Raw genomic sequence first — 16,857 nt, 5'->3', positions numbered from 1 at the left:
AACCGGTCACCGATCTAATCACAAGATGGACCAATGCGTCTATTTAAATGACTTGTTCATTTACTGTATATACTTGTGTACTGTATACTGAGTATCTTCAAAAGTATTCTCGAGTCCAGTGATTCCCAACCAGTGTGCCATGAGCAATCTTCAGGTGTCCTGTGGGAAATTATCAAATTTTACTTAACTGCTCAAAAAATTATTCATTTACAAGAAATAATGTATCTTTGTTCCTCTGTTTATGCCAGTGAGGCATAGTGACAGACAGAACAAATAAATGCTCTTCTATTAGATGGCAGGAAGTACATACAGTAATTGCTGTGCATCTACTTGTTGTGACATTTTTGTCTGTTGGTGTGCCGTGATTTTTCCAATTGTAAAATATGTGCCTTCGCTCCAAAAAGGTTGGAAATTACTGCTCTAGTCAGGTCATGTATTCTAATCAGTCAGGTCAAACCAACATTACAACATGACAGAAATAATGGGAGCTAACTTATTGTAATTGAATTACTTTACTGTAATTGAATTACTTCACACACCGAAACTTGAGAGCATGGTTTGACATAACGCTGGCATGTTTACGTACAACCATTAGTACTAGAACTGCTAGGCTACATAATGTTTTGTTGTGTGCTTGCGAGCGGTATCGTATTAAAAGTACGTGAACATACCTGAAGCAAGGCTTAAATGCACGTAATCTCCCAAGCACCGGTGACCACCAGCACACATTTTTCCCCATTTTGTTCTTATAATACACACGTCCCGATGTCTTCGCCATGGTAACAAGTGTATCCAGTTGCGTTTGAGTTGACCAGATGAAGCCCCGTGATTGTAAAAGACGGGATGTGGTGGTATCGGTTTTTATTGCAGTAGTCTGACATAGTGCAATCGTGAAAGACCAAATTGTTTTGCATTCTGATCCAGGCATTATGTGTTGTCTGTCTCAGATGTGTTCTCTGTCCCACACTGCCGACATGTTTAAAAAAAAAATATATATATATATATAGTTTATTGGTTGTCAGATATTTACAGTACTACGTCAAAAGACACGTGCCAAGGCTAAAAATAAACAAACTTTTGGATTCAAATATACTGTACACGATGGCGACGCGGAGTAAATGTATTTTTGCGGAGCCGATCAGTGACGTTATTGATCGGATCGGCGAATTATGACATTAAAGCTGAGCAGCATGAAATGAAAATTATCGTCCGATACCAATCAGGCCGATCAGATCGGTGTAAAGTCTAGTGTTTAATTGACAGCTGTATCTGAAAATACATCACAAATACATTTGGGGATTAGAAGGAAGAGCCATCCAGTGCTGAGTTTAAAACAAACATTTCTGAGAGTAACTTTAAATGCATTTCTCTATTAGACAGACAGCATCCATTTTTATAGCTGTGGTAATTATGGGATTATACAGGAGGCAATCATTTCTTACTGCCCTTCCATTCGCTCTGAGCCATTTTAATTAATAGGTTGTTACGTTTTAGGAAGTGGAATTTCATCTTTGAATCCTTTCCATCCCCTCCCATTCAATTTTCATTGAGCATGCAAATGGTCAACCTGTGAGAAAGTAAAGATAAAAAAAAAAAAACTACAACACAACAACAACAACAAATGTGAATTTAAGCAGAGAAAATGCATATCATGACATTTTCTGGAATTATTGTCCTATGTCATGCAATAACCATTTTACTATTAAGTGATAGCTGATCATAGATGCTTGATTCATCTGAGGGTAACATTATATCAGTGCACATTTTTTGGCAGCATTCTACTGTTTTAAATAATTTCCCTCTCTGCTTATCTGTTTTCTAACAAATGTCATCTACAACCGTTTTCTGTTTATTTAAATTTTGAATCCTATCATGTGTGTTTTTGCTGTTGTGATAGTCATAATTGAAACCTAATGTTTCCACTTCCATGGTGTGTATGTAAAAGTTAGACCACAGCCGTTTGCAGTTATCAGAACACATAAAACAAAATCATCAAGTGATGCTATTTTAAATATGCATTCACAGATCACAAGTCATCCATAATTGTTAGTGGCACACAAGCACGAGGCTGCATCTGTAGTTGGAGTTAGTGTAGCAAATGTTGTCATTGAAAACAATCCCAAATACTGTACATCTCAGGGGCAGTCAGTCAGCTACATAAAAACAATGCAACTTTCTGAAAACACTTGTTAATTATGAATGGACAAGCTCTCGGTACTCATGTGCATCACATTTCATTAATCTAAACACTGGAGAACAGAAAACTGCCACAAAGGGAGCAGGAGGTGAAAGGATACACGGAAGAACAAATGAAAGAGAGAAAATAATCTGAATGTCTGAATGAATAATTAAATGGCTGTCTCACTGTGTGTGCATGTGAAAGAGAGAGAGGGCTGTCTGATGCATGTTATGTTGCTCTGATCATTTTCAGCATGACATTTATAAATGTTGAATGGGAGCTTCCTAATGGCCCTTCTATCATTCCATGAACATACTGGTCAAAGCATAAATCTTGAAGCAGGGAAAGCTTTTCATCCATTTGCTTAAATACAGCTATAAAAAAATGGTATTGGTTTTGCAAAGTTCTAGAGTACAGTACCCGTCTTATATTTGCACTTTCTGCCATGCAACCAGATGTGAGTGTCATGGCCATGCAGATCACTGTGATACCAGCGTGTCCCCCTATCGCTGCCTGTGTCTGCCTGAAAGTCACACTGAGGGAAACAATGTGAGTAACAAACATCCATCCATCCATCCATTCATTTTCCATCCCACTTATCCTCACTAGGGTCGCGGGTGTGCTGGCGCCTATCTCAACTGACTCTGGGCGAGAGGCGGGGTACACCCTGGACTGGTGGCCAGCCAATCGCAGGGCACATATAAACAAACAACCATTCACACCTACGGGCAATTTAGAGTCTTCAATGAACCTACCATGCATGTTTTTAGGATGTGGGAGGAAACCAGAGTACCCGGAGAAAACTCACGCAAGCACAGGGAGAACATGCAAACGCAGTTGCGGCCGGTTTTCAACCCGGGTAGGAACAAACATTCTAACACAAAAATAGTACATTTTTGACAAGGAAAATGTGAGTTCTTAAAGGCCCTTTTCAGACTTACAACATTTCAGAGACCACCTTTGCAAATCTCCTATAATTTAACATGATACCTGACAATGACTGTAGGAGGGTAAGGTCCAGTACACACACAAAGACAATCAGCCTATTTTTGTGTCGATTCTGCCCCTACCCGACTAAACACGTCAAACGCCAGACAAGCTTAAGTCTTATAAGATTATCCTATAAGATTGTCCTTGGGTCTGATGTGTGTTAAGAGTGGAATTGTCCCGAATTTAGGTCCGAAACTGGTTGGGGCTGACAATCAAATGTGTGTGTTCAATATTTACGATGAAAACTCTTCATGTGTCCGGGTAAAGCAGACTTCTCCCGAGTCATGACACCAAGAGTGGTGACGTAGACAGAATGTAGAAGCACCCAAGACTGACGCACATGGAAACGACCGTAAATAAAAACAGAATACAATGATTTGCAAATCATGTTCAACCTATATTTAATTGAATACACTACAAAGACAAAATATTTAATTTTCAAACTGATAAACTTTATTGTTTTTAGAAAATAATCTAATAATTTTATGGCTGCAACACATTCCAAAAAAGCTGGGACAGGGTCATGTTTACCACTGTGTTACATCACCTTTTCTTTTAACAACATTCAATAAACGTTTGGGAACTGAGGACACTAATTGTTGGAGCTTTGTAGGTGGAATTCTTTCCCATTCTTGATTGATGTAGAGCTTCAGCTGTTCAACAGTCCGGGGTCTCCGTTGTCGTATTTTACGCTTTATAATGGGCCACACATTTTCAATGGGAGACAGGTCTGGATTGCAGGCAGGCCAGTCTAGTACCCGCACTGTTTTACTACGAAGCCACGCTGTTGTAACACGTGCAGAATGTGGTTTGGCATTGTCTTGCTGAAATAAGCAGGGGCATCCATGAAAAAGACGTTGCTTGGATGGCAGCATATGTTTCTCCAAAACCTGCATGTACCTTTCAGCATTAATGGTGCCTTCACAGATGTGTAAGTTACCCATGCCATTGGCACTAACACAGCCCCATTCCATCACAGATGCTGGCTTTTGAACTTTGGGTCCATAACAGTCCGGATGGTTCTTTTTCTCTTTGGCCTGGAGGACGCGACTTCCACAATTTCCAAAAACAATTTGAAATGTGAACTCGTCGCACCACAGAACACTTTTCCACTTTGCATCAGTCCATCTTAGATGAGCTCGGGCCCAGAGAAGCCCATTTCTGGATGTTGTTGATAAATGGCTTTTGCTTTGCATAGTAGAGCTTCAAGTTGCACTTACAGATGTAGCGCTGACCTGTATTTACTGACATTGGTTTTCTGAAGTCTTCCTGAGCCCTTGTGGTGATATCCTTTACACATTGATGTCGGTTTTTGATGCAGTGCCGCCTGAGGGATCGAAGGTCACAGGCATTCAATGTTGGTTTTCGGCCTTGCCGCTTACATGCAGTGATTTCTCCAGATTCTCTGAACCTTTTGATGATATTATGGACCGTAGATGATGAAATCCCTAAATTCTTTGCAATTATACATTGAGGAACGTTGTCCTTAAACTGTTCAACTATTTTGTCAAGCACTTGTTCACAAAAAGGTGAACCTCGCCCCATCTTTGCTTGTGAAGGACTGAGCAATTCAGGGAAGCTCCTTTTATACCCAATTATGGCACCCACCTGTTCCCAAATAGCCTGTGTTGAGATTCTCAGAGCACAGCACACACGATGATCAAAACTGTTGAATGCCCGATTTAAAAAAAATAAATAAAATAAAAATAAAATAAAAAATAAAAATAATAATAGTTTTTTATGTGTTGGGTCTGTGTCTGTCAGATAAAAAATATTTTAAGAGTGGAAAAATCTTGATCTGTGCATCACACCTAACATCATCTACACATATAGTATGTAGACAGGCCCCCACAGAGCACAGTGTAAACCACCAGGGGAGACTCTCCTTATGGTCCTAATTAGGCAGTTTACCATGGACTTAACAACGTACGTAGATAGCATTTCTTTTAGAATGCATGCACACACAGACTCTCTGTAATAGGTCTGGTCTCATCGGTCTCATCATCACTTTATCTGCTCATTGGTTGATGACCTGACACAGACGATATATATTTTAAAGCATGGGGAAAAATGTTGAATGGCTGCAGAGAGCTGAGGTCACTGTATACTCCAGTATACATTGAAGGGTAAAACTTAGTTTGTAATTTGGGTTTGTAATCTTTTGTGACAGCAGTCCTGGAACATTTCTGACGCACCTTGTAGTTTGGTCAGCAGTGAAAAGTTATCTACGCTTGCACCGCCTCACCTGAACAATGCCAGCCTGAATTATTCACAACGTAATCTATCATTCATACACTTGTGTTTGTATATTTTAGCCAGCTCGCGTAGAGCGCTCAACAAGCATTGCTTTAGTTGCCAACTGAACGTCAAATCTTCCTGCTTGCTTTTTTCAAACATTGTCATATGTGACTGTAGACAAAAATGTATTTGTCACATAAGGCACGCACGTAATAAGACATTGTCAATTACCTTTTGTCATCCTGACTAATACGCATGCAAAATCACTGCTTCTGTTTCTCTTTTCCACCCTTGTTATCTCTGCTGCACCCAGCCGTCTCCATCCTCTTCCTTTGTCGACTCCTCTGTCTCATGCTGTCTCTCCTGGGTCTCAGTTGAAATAATGTCTTAACTCGACTAGAACAATGACATTCCCTCAGCATGCATCTCTAATCAGATGTCTTTCTCTGTTTGTCTTTTGCTCCATTTAACTGCACTTTTTCTTTAGCAGTCCTCAATTCTCATTGCCTGTTTTGTACGAATTTTATTAATTTGAATCCATCTTTCTGCTGTCCCAGGTGTGGACAGGTACTCCAATGAATTTGCTTGAGTCATAATCAAGAAAAGTTTTTCAATTATTGGTAACCTTCTTAATGTTTGCTGACATTTTTCTTTACGTGCTGTATCTTTTTTTAATGGTAGAAAATACTAAATCATATTATTTAAACAAGATTAAAGAAGAAGGAAACTCATGTTTTTTGCAAGAAAACATTTTATGTGCCACCGCAAATCAAACAAATAAAAACCTTGTGTTCTGGGTAATATTGCGTTTGTGGAATAAGAATTAAACAATAATTCCCCAACTTCCAGCAAACAGGGCATTTTAGGCAATATCACCTGTAGCGGACACACCATAAAAAGATGACACCCAGCACCCCAGTCTCTGGCAAGACTCGCTCTTCCCACTGAGTGAGACAACCACGGAGTGGCGAGACGTAACTTCACATACAGACGCTAAGTGAATCACTAGCCATAATCATCAGAAACAAGACCCAGACATTTGCTTTGGTATGCCGACGCTAAGTGAATTACCAAGCACCCGGAGCTTCAAAGCGGAGACCAAAGATACCGAGTTCGCACTGGAAAACTCAATTAATTAACAACCACCACCAGCCAGCCTGGAGGATTTCACCAACAAAGGCGTCTCCACCCTGCTCAACGCCACTTGGCCAGTCAAGCAGGGAGTTTGGACAGAACAACAGCGACACCCACAGGCGATGGAACGGCACTACAGACGCGGGTTCTTGAAACGCAGTCTGTACCGGATTTGGCTGGGAGTTAATATTTTAAGAACTTTACATGAACGCCACTAGTGACTGTATTTCTGCAAACTTTAATGTCTGATGTCAAATTTGTTGACAACTGAACCGGCTGAAATGTTTCACTCCACACCACACAAATGCCACATTGAAAATAGTAGTGGTCTCAACAATCACATAACATTTGAAACATTCGTTACAGGTATTAAAGAGGATTGGTGTTGGACAATGCAAAGCGGGAAAATGGTCTTGTTATCTTAAATCCAATAATTAATATTTTATTCCTCTGGATTTAAACCACGAAATAATCCCAAAATGGGAATTTAACATTCAGAGGCGGTCCAGCTCCCCCTTTGGCCCCGAAGGTGGTGGGAAAGGAAGGCAGGAGGCGGTAAACCACCCCCTTCTGGCCGCTTCGGCCATAAAAAGGGCAGCTTTTTGTCTCACCTGATCAACTTGCCGACGACTGGCCCAAGCAGGATGCCCACCTCACCACGAGGTGACGAGGACACATGGGACCATCCCCGGCTGCAGAACATCCTGCAAGCGCTCCGAGCTACCCTGTTTGGCGGCCTGAGTTCACCCCGAGGGAATGGAAGCGGGCACAACGCGCCCATTCGAACGTCTTGCGAGCCTAGGAACTTTTTTTGGCTCCTTTTTTTCCCTTCCTTTTCTTCTTCCTTTCCGCCAAATCCATGTGTTCCCGGGCCGGCCGAACACTCGGAAGCCTGACCTGCCAGCCTCAAACGTGTTCAAGACACGCAAGTCCAACATTGTGGTCTAGTAAAAGTACAGATTAGTGCATATTTGGGTTTAAATGAACGAGAACAGGAATCCACAACTATATGCATTCACTACACGCTCATTCTACCAATCTCACGAGTCAGTTTTCCTTTGCCAATGTTCGTCTGTACTTTTTTTTTTGTGTGTGTGTGTTTCTCTGTGTTCTTTCCCTGTAGATTCCGCATGTTAGATCATTAAATTTTCCATAAAATTCACAACCTGCATTGTTGTGTGTGTTTGGGTTCGAGGAAAGAAACCTCTGGACGTCTAGAACTCTTATCAAAGCTTCCTAAAGTGTAGCAACCTTCAGATTACGAGACTGATAAAATGGTTTCTCGTCGCTTCTCCTAAATTGTATCCACATAAAAAGCGACGTGGTGCCCCTCTTAATAGCTAAAATAGCTTGATTTATAACGGTGTAATTTAAAATTACGCTATACCGGAAGTAGCGCGGCTCATTCTTTTCTCCTAAATTAATTACATTTTTATTTAACCCGCATATGCTACACACCCTTTGCTGGTGATTGAAATAACATCAGAACTACCCTGGTGATGCTTGCATACGTCTTGTGACAAACCCAGAAAACGGTATGCTGCGGGTTTCTGACATGATAGTAAGAACCTGAACTTGCAAAAATGTTCTTCAAACTATCTTGTCAGCAACTGCAACATACAACGACAGGTTTGGAGACTCCGTGTGTGCTTCTGGGTTTGGTCATGTGAGGGGTTAGGTGTGACGTTAATTTCCCCTCAATAGTTGCGTATGTCATGTGACCAAACCCGGCAGAATACACAGGGAGTCTTGCAAATGTGTTGTTATCCCTTTGAACCTGAAGAAGCCTCAGAAATGCATATCCAATTAATTGACCTTGGCATTAATCAGTAAGAAGTAGCTCTCAGTTTCAAAATGTTTGGTGAGTACATCATCACTTCCTCTCATGTGATACTGCTTAGTTGTTGTTTGTGTGGCTTGGTTTAATAATTAGCCAAACCAAATAAACAACAATAATTGGTTAATAAACTGTAATCAGAAAAAAAATCTTTAATGCTATTTTTTTTTTTTACTGATTATTAATTAATTGATGGAATAATTGATTCTAAAAAAATTCAATACCTCAATGTCTGTATGCATGTGTGTTTAAGTGTGTGTGCGCACGTGCGTCTGTCCCTGCACACGTTTCTCCCAAAGCCTCTGTGCATCATCCCTCACTGTGAATATTCAAGACCTTTCTTCTACCGCTGTAATAAAAGGCTGTGGGGAATATTAGCGTTTAATATTGCATGTGTTCTGTTGACTAGAATCGGCCCCGCACCATGACGGATGTTCAACTAATCTGCAGAATTTCCACAGTGACATTAAAGTGACAGAAATGCTCAGACATGTGTCAAGATGATCAACGGGGGCCTCGGAAGACACACACTTATAACTCGCAGAAGCTCAAACACACTCAAACATGCACCTCCCTCTTTCTCATTGTGTCTTTTGATGCTTTCTTATGTGCACTCTGAGTCACACTTAATCTGTCAGTCTGTCCCTCCACATCTGATGGATTCAGTCATGTCTGAAAACTGTATAATCTATTGCATTTCATATCGCACCATACCATACTACACAATGGGCCTGATTTACTGATATCCCGAATAGCAAGCGCTAAATTGCGTATTCGCTCACTCTAACCAATTGCGTGCGCTGTTGGCAGCAAGTATAAAAGTGTGGCAGAGCACTGTATTTAAAGAAAGATTTTGCATCTAGGTAGCTCTCATGGTTTTCACTATTTGGGAGAGCACCACAAGCGCAAAATGAAATTTGAAGTGATGAGTTAAAATTGGGCGGCACGGTGGCCGACTGGTTAGAGCGTCAGCCTCACAGTTCTGAGGACCCGGGTTCCATCCCTGGCCCCGCCTGTGTGGAGTTTGCATGTTCTCCCCGTGCCTGCGTGGGTTTTCTCCGGGCACTCCGGTTTCCTCCCACATCCCAAAAACATGCATTAATTGGAGACTCTAAATTGCCCGTAGGCATGACTGTGAGTGCGAATGGTTGTTTGTTTCGATGTGCCCTGCGATTGGCTGGCAACCAGTTCAGGGTGTGCCCCGCCTCCTGCCCGATGACAGCTGGGATAGGCTCCAGCACGCCCGCGACCCTAGTGAGGAGAAGCGGCTCAGAAAATGGATGGAGTTAAAATTGTTAGTGGAAGAGGCAAACAAGCATACTGTATTACTGAGTTACAGCACAGAATTCTAATCTTGGGGAAGCCAGCAACCACATAAAAACTGTGTTTTTGTTTGATTTAAAGTTGAGCTAAACTCATTGTCCTGTTGTGTTTCCATCCATCCATTTTCTGAGCCGCTTATCCTCACAAGGGTCACGGGAGTGCTGGAGCCTATCCCAGCTATCTTCGGGCAGCAGGCGGGGTACAACCTGAACTGGTTGCCAGCCAATCGCAGGGCACATATAAACAAACAACCATTCACACCTACGGGCAATTTAGAGTCTTCAATGAACCTACCATGCATGTTTTTGAGATCTGGGAGGAAACCGGAGTGCCCGGAGAAAACCCACGCAGGCACAGGGGGGAACATGCAAACTCCACACAGCCGGGGCCGGGGATTGAACCATGGTCCTCAGAACTGTGAGGCAGACGCTCTAACCAGTCTTCCACCGTGCCGCCTGTTGTGTTTCTAAACAGATTAAATATGTTTGAACGTAAGTGCTGAAAACGTAAAGTCTGAGAAGAATATATTACTGACTTGTTGAGATATAGTTTAATATTTTTTCTTCATCTCTTTTTTTTGGGCGGGGCTAAAAACTAGCCCCGTGATTTCAACAGGCTGGGGCGTATACGTTCTATCATGAGGCCCTCCCCTATTAAATATACACCAACTGTTCTTATTGCATATTTTGGGATACATGTCTTGCCATCTGGTCCCACGTTGTGAGGCAGCGGCGAACAGGACAAGATTTGCCACTCACTCCTCGGCCCATTGCCAGCCTGATAGCAGTTAGAGAAGCCGGCAAAGGTCAGGCACAACAGCATTACGGTTGTCAGCCTCACAGGTACCAACCGCATGTTGCTGGCAAGCATGAAGAGGGAAGACAATTGAGCCAGGGGTACCGATGCGTGGCTCTGGCCGCTTATGGCGCAGCCTTCGGGGGCCACAGAAGCGCGTTGTCCCGCTGAATTTCAGAATTATTCTGGCGGCGCGGTTTATGGTCATTATGCCGGAGGCTGCCTCTCTGCAGCCCGTGAGAGCCAGTGCAATGTGGCTCGCTTGGAATTCTCCTCTGCCCTCCTGTGAGAGAAGGCACGCATTTGACTGATGTGAAAGTGGTGGGAAGGCGGGGTTTTCAGAGCATTCAGCGACACGCCCACAGCGTCTGCAAGCTGAAAGAATGTCTCAACATGACATTAGCTATGGGAGGTTGAGCTATATCTCTTCCGCAGCACTATTGTTTACGGCACTAGCATCGGAACGGAGGTTCAGAACATTCAGTGAGATGCTAGCATTCCATTAAACTATTTGACAAAAATCGATTTTTTTCCCCCTAAGCTGATCAAAGAAATATGTTAAAATGCTCATCCTTAGTCTCCTCCATTACATGATCGAATTTATCCATCCATCCATTCTTAGCACCCCTTATCCTGTTCAGGGTCTCGGGGTGCTGGAGCCTAACCCAGCTGACTTTGTGCGAAAGGCGGGCTACACCCTGAACTGGTCCTCAGTCAGTCGCAAGGCAGTGATCAAATTTAGTATCATGTTAGTTACTCTTTCGATCATTTTTGTTTTGTTTTGGTTGTACAAAGATTAAAACACATTTGATAAGGATAGGCATAAGACATTTTTTTTAACTGATGGGAAAGTTAACAATCAACTTTTTTTTTATTTTATTTTTTTGTAATTTTTAAAATATTTTTGATGGGATCGCATAATCTCAACTGTTCTGAACACCTGTTTCAATGCCAGTGTTATACTGAATAAAGTAGTGGATTAGGGACTTAATCACCAGTGCTTCTGCTGGTTGCAGCCAATTAGAACACTAAATTATGCCTCATTTGCTTCAAGACACAGTTAATAATTAATTCCACACAATCAACACACTTTTTAATAATTATTATGCCCATCCCTAACATTTTCCATCGGTGAATGTTTTACCATAGCTGACATTTGTATGTTTTCCATGTAGTTTAACTTGGCACTAGCTATTTTATTGTATGCGTGGATCTGTGGGTGATGGATATTGATAGGCAGTGACGTTAAGAAGAGCTGCCCACCATCTCTGCTGCAAACATCTGCTTCAACAGCAGATTTACACCTAGGCAGGGGTTAACCAGGTTAACTTTAGATACACACAAGACGAGTGTGTGCACACAAAAACATGCACACACACTTTTGGGGCACGACCTTTCCAGTGAGAGCGTGAAATTGGTCATGGCTTTTAGGATAAGATGAGTTGCCCCAGCAGATTATCGCACACCGATGACGCACGCACACACACATGCACGCATGCACTACGAGTGCGCGTGCACACACACACACAGAGTTGCTTGTGACAGGGCCGCTGAATGTCTACACATCCATTCGAGCAGGCTTCTCACTCAGCAGGTTTTTACAGAACATTCACAGGGCAGATAAGAAGTATCTTTTCCTTTCCTGTATTTTGTCTTAACTGTAATCTTATCTGCATGAAACCATCTTTTCAAATGAGTTATTACATTTACACAAAAAAATGTTTCTCTAAAATTTGTACTAACCAGCATCCATAGAGAAATTTTGTACATTCCTGCCAAGACCTATTCCAACAACCGTTTACAATCAATGACCTCTTCTACATTAAATACAGTACATCTGCTTGGTCCAATGACATCCGATAAGATTACAGTAGATAAAATAATCCTTTATTGATCACCAGAAAGCAAATTCTGTGTTACAACAGTACAGGGTAAAGCAGCATGCAAAAAAAGTTTACAAATCAATTTAGAATAAAAGGATGCATTAAAAACTGTTGCATACAGTGAACAAGAGCCGTTATTAAAAAATATGACTCACACTGAGACGTGCATCTATAGAACCGAATTCGAATGAAGTTGGGATATTAAAACGTAAATAAAAAACAAATACAATGATTTGCAAATAATTTTCAGCACTCCAAAGACTAGATACAGTTATGTTCAAAATGGTGAATGTTACCGTTTCGTTGTTGTTGCAAATAGTCTCTCATTTTGAATTTGATGCCTGCAACACATTCTAAAAAAGCTGGCAAAAGGGCAAAGAAAAGACTGTGAAAGTTGAGGAATGCTCAAAAACATTTTGAACATTCCAAAGGTGAACAGGTTAATTGGAAACAGGTGAGTAAGTGAAAGGCTCAGTTGTTCACAGGCAAGGATGGGGTGAGGTTCACAACTTTGTGGAAAAACTGCATATAGAGTGAATATAGTCCAACAGTTTAAGAACAATGTTTCTCAATGTATAATTGCAAGGAATTTAGGGATTTCATCATCTACGGTCCATAGTAACATCCAAAGATTCTGAGAATATGGCGAAATCTCTGCGACGAGGCCAAAAACTAACATTGAAGCCTTCGATCCCTCATGCTGCAGTGCATTAAAAACCGGCATCATTGTGAAGGATATTGCCACGTAGGCTGCAGAAAACCATTGTCAGTTAACACAGTGGGTTGCTACAATTACAAAACTGTACCATGCAAAGCGAAAACCAGCTTCTCTGGGCCTGAGCTCATCAGAGATGGACTGACACAGAGTAGAAAAGTGTACTGTGGTCTGACGCGTCCACATTTCAAATGTTTTTTTTAAATCATGGACGTCATGTCCTCTGGGCCAAAGAGGAAAAGGAAAGTTCGGACAGAACTTTGAAAGTTCAAAAGCCAGAATCTGTGATAGTATGGGGCTGTGTTAGTCCCCATGCTATGAGTCACTTACACATCTGTGAAGGCACCATTAAGGCTGAAAGGTACATACAGGCTTTGGAGCAACATATGTGGTCCTCCAAGCAACGTCTTTTTCAGGAATGTCCCTGCTTATTTCAGCAAGACAATGCCAAGCCACATTCTAGGGTGGTGTGAACTGGTGTCTGCTTTGGTTCCCCATTCTGGCTGCTAGTCGGGGCCGGTGGGGCGCCCTGTCACTCCTTGGGCCTGTTTCCTCCTCTTCTCTCCGGTCCTTGTGTCCAGCTGGGGTCGCCTCCCCCTCTTCTCGCAGGGAGTGGGGGATTCCCTGATGACCGTGGGGCCCGCTGTGGGGGTGGTGGCGCTGCGGGGCTGTGTGTGATGGTTCTCTCTCCCTGTGGTTGTCCCGCCGGATTGGCCCTCTGCACACACTCACACCATTCACTGTAAATATTTTTTTAACTAATCACACCTGGGCACACACATATACTCAGGGTTTCTTGGGGGGCTGGTGCAGGGTCGGGGGGCTGCGGGCGTCGCACCGGGATGCAGTACGTCAGTGCCGGTTCCCGGTCTAGATGCTTCCGTGGCCCGACCTCGCCTCTTAGCTCGGTGGGGTCTTCAGCCCTTGTGGTGTGGGCGCAGTAATTACAATTCACTTTTGAAGGTTATTGTGCATGTTAGACGACGTCAATTCACTTGCATGTGTCCCCAGATACCTCTGGGACTTATTCGCCTGGTGTGGGGCCACTCACTTATTGTAATAAATACCTCATAACTATGCAAACTTCCTGGGTAACCCCTCACTTGCACTCTGTTTCTAAAGATGTTTAAAATTTACACTCCCACCACACTTAAGTTGTACAGCTGGGTCCACCATGTTTCCGCTCCTGTCCTTGTCCTGTCCAGTCCTGTCCTATATTGTCCTGTCCTTCCTTCACAGGGTGTAACACTACTGCCACATACAACACTCGAATCTGTGTCATTGTACAGCTAATGTTTTGTTGTCTTCTCTTCCTATATTATTTAGTTATCGTTGAACTCTCTCCCCTTTGTTTTTTTTCCCCGTCCCCTTTAAAACTTTCTTTTGTCCAACTGAAATTTTCAATAAAAACCCTTCAGAAGCACAGTGGCAGTTTAAAAACTCCACTGTGGCACAATAAAACTGTTCCCACATAAAAGGGACACAGATCCACCTTTCTGTTTGACTGAACAGCCGAACAGGCCCAAAAAAAACAAAACAAAAAAAGCCAATGGAAAATAATTCCTACAATCCTACAAAGCTTCAACAATTAGTCTCCTCAGTTCCCAAACGCTTATTGAGTGTTGTTTACATTTTACACAACTTCCCAACTTCATTGGAATTGGGTTTGTAGTAGTTTGGTTAACATTTTTAGCTAAATAAGAGGAGCAATACTATATTATATACAGCAAGTATGGCACAGTGTAGTTGTATTTCCTTATAAACTGCAACCTGAATAATAAGGTAATACACTTCTGGCATCATGATCAAACCAGAGCTTTAGATATGTTGTAAGTATGATATATAGATTAAAAACTCAGATCCAGAGGCTTTGCTGAAGTATTATTTTTTTTTGGACATACTTTTTTGATACACCTTTTGTATTACCCATTAAATTCCGCAGGTGTATATTATGAAATCCTAATATATCTATCATAACTTGATATAAATGTTTTAAAGATAATAAAATTTTAAAATAAACTGCAATAAAATATTTATGTAACATTCCCTTTATTTTACTCAGTCATAAACAGTTTGCATTAGTATATTTTGCAACGATATCGACAGTCTTGTTTCAGTTTATTTGCAGACACATCACAATGAGCCCACTAAATGGCAAAAGACAAGTGCTACAATTGAAAACCTTAAACTTGTGTTACTTCTTTGTCACCTATGCTGTTTGCAGAAGATGGAGTCCCATCAATATCTTTTGAGATGAAGAAGAGAATGAACATGTGCACTCTTAAGTCCCAAACACCAATCCCTCGACTAATTAGCAGGCTGCGAGAGGGATGGTAATGCACCATTGAATGAAAAGCAGGGGGGGGGGGAAATCCTCCCCCTTTTCATTTGCTATGGTAATATTTCCTGGTCACATACTCCATGTAGCTATGAGAACAAGTTGTTGGGAGACGCCAGAGAGATGAGGGGGAAGTCTGAGTGAAGAAGAGAGGTGGGAAAATGAGCAAAAAGACTTGAGTAAGAAGGGTGGGAAGATGGGTCTACTCATGTTGAGGAGACGAAAGAGGCATGATAAGGGAAGGATGTATATGGGAGAGACTTGTAAACTGGCTACATTTTGCTCTTGAACTCCTCGCCAATGGATGACACCAAGAAAATAAAGATACAACAAGAGCTGTCTATTCAAAGTTTCAAAGTGCAGAGAGGAAAGCACTTGGATTCACTTTGATGCTGTTTTAGGACATTGAGATACACCAAGATGGGCCCGTTGAATAGATTTGGGCATGAATAAACAGAGGCAGATTGTGATGGTAACGATTTCACAAACAGGAGCATTCAAACAGAACTACAGGACTTCCTGGCATGCATCATCCCCAAAGAGTCTGCATGTGACGGTCTTGAAAGGCTTGTCTACCGTGCTGTTATGCGTATGTGTGTGCATCTATTCTCCAGAGAATATCCTGCTGTCTTATATGATTTTGTTAATAATCACCCACAAGGAAACAACACTCTGAACGAAAATACAGACATGCAAACAGTGCATTACTTCTCTGGGAGATGCATTTTCTTGCATGCTTCTTTGGTCTTTGGAGTGAATGACGGTACGGTAGGTTTCACTCTTTGTTGATCCCATATATAGAGTCTTTACAGTTAAAGAAAAAAAAAAACTTAAAAATGTACATGTTGGGCCACCTGTTTCAGTGGTAATAGCTTCCCTTCTTTTGTCATTCATTTTTACAAGACTGTCTTTGGACTGTCTCTTTGGAATTTCAATCCATTCATCGTCACTGATGTTGGACCTTAGAGAGGGCCTAAAGCTCATAGTGGCTGTTCTAGTTCATCCTGAAGGTTTTTTTATGGGCTTCTTTCACACCAAACTCATCCAATCTTGCCACGTTCCCTAAACCCATGGAGAACGAAGTTGTCCTTAAGACAAAGAATTAATATAGTCCTTACCTAATTTTATAGCTTTCTTACCACCAATATATTCTCCCACTGTAATGCCTCTTTTATTGAGCAAAACACAATGATATTTACCTCATTTCTGTTCACACCAGCTTGCTCCTCACCATTATACAAAATGGGGGGGGGGGGGGCACCCTACCCTACCCTACCCTACCCTACCCTACCCCCATTTCCCTCTCCTATCCTCCTTTTGTTCCCCTCCTCTGTGTGTCATACCTAATAGGCCCAGTGCAGGTCTGCATGTGTCACATAAGGGAGGAACTCCTGTGTTTTTTAATACATTTTTAATCCCCCCCAT

The 16,857-nt window shown here is 41.9% G+C and overlaps 1 protein-coding gene across 4 annotated transcripts in view; it reads left to right on the top strand.

Annotated features, from left to right (window-relative positions):
• The window catches only part of ush2a (Usher syndrome 2A (autosomal recessive, mild)), a 249,264-nt gene that overhangs the window by 39,806 nt on the left and 192,601 nt on the right, over positions 1–16,857 (top strand). For all 4 annotated transcript variants that reach the window (XR_009787447.1, XM_061765858.1, XM_061765857.1 and 1 more), the window contains one exon: positions 2,635–2,728. Coding sequence is in view for 3 of the 4 variants with exons in the window: in XM_061765858.1 (XP_061621842.1) it covers positions 2,635–2,728 (94 nt within the window). In the remaining variant the exon portion in view is untranslated. The remainder of the gene's footprint in view (positions 1–2,634; positions 2,729–16,857) is intronic.

This window comes from Phyllopteryx taeniolatus, chromosome 2, assembly GCF_024500385.1.
Source record: "Phyllopteryx taeniolatus isolate TA_2022b chromosome 2, UOR_Ptae_1.2, whole genome shotgun sequence".
Classification (NCBI taxonomy): domain Eukaryota; kingdom Metazoa; phylum Chordata; class Actinopteri; order Syngnathiformes; family Syngnathidae; genus Phyllopteryx; species Phyllopteryx taeniolatus.
This window is presented reverse-complemented; position numbering and strand designations above follow the sequence as displayed.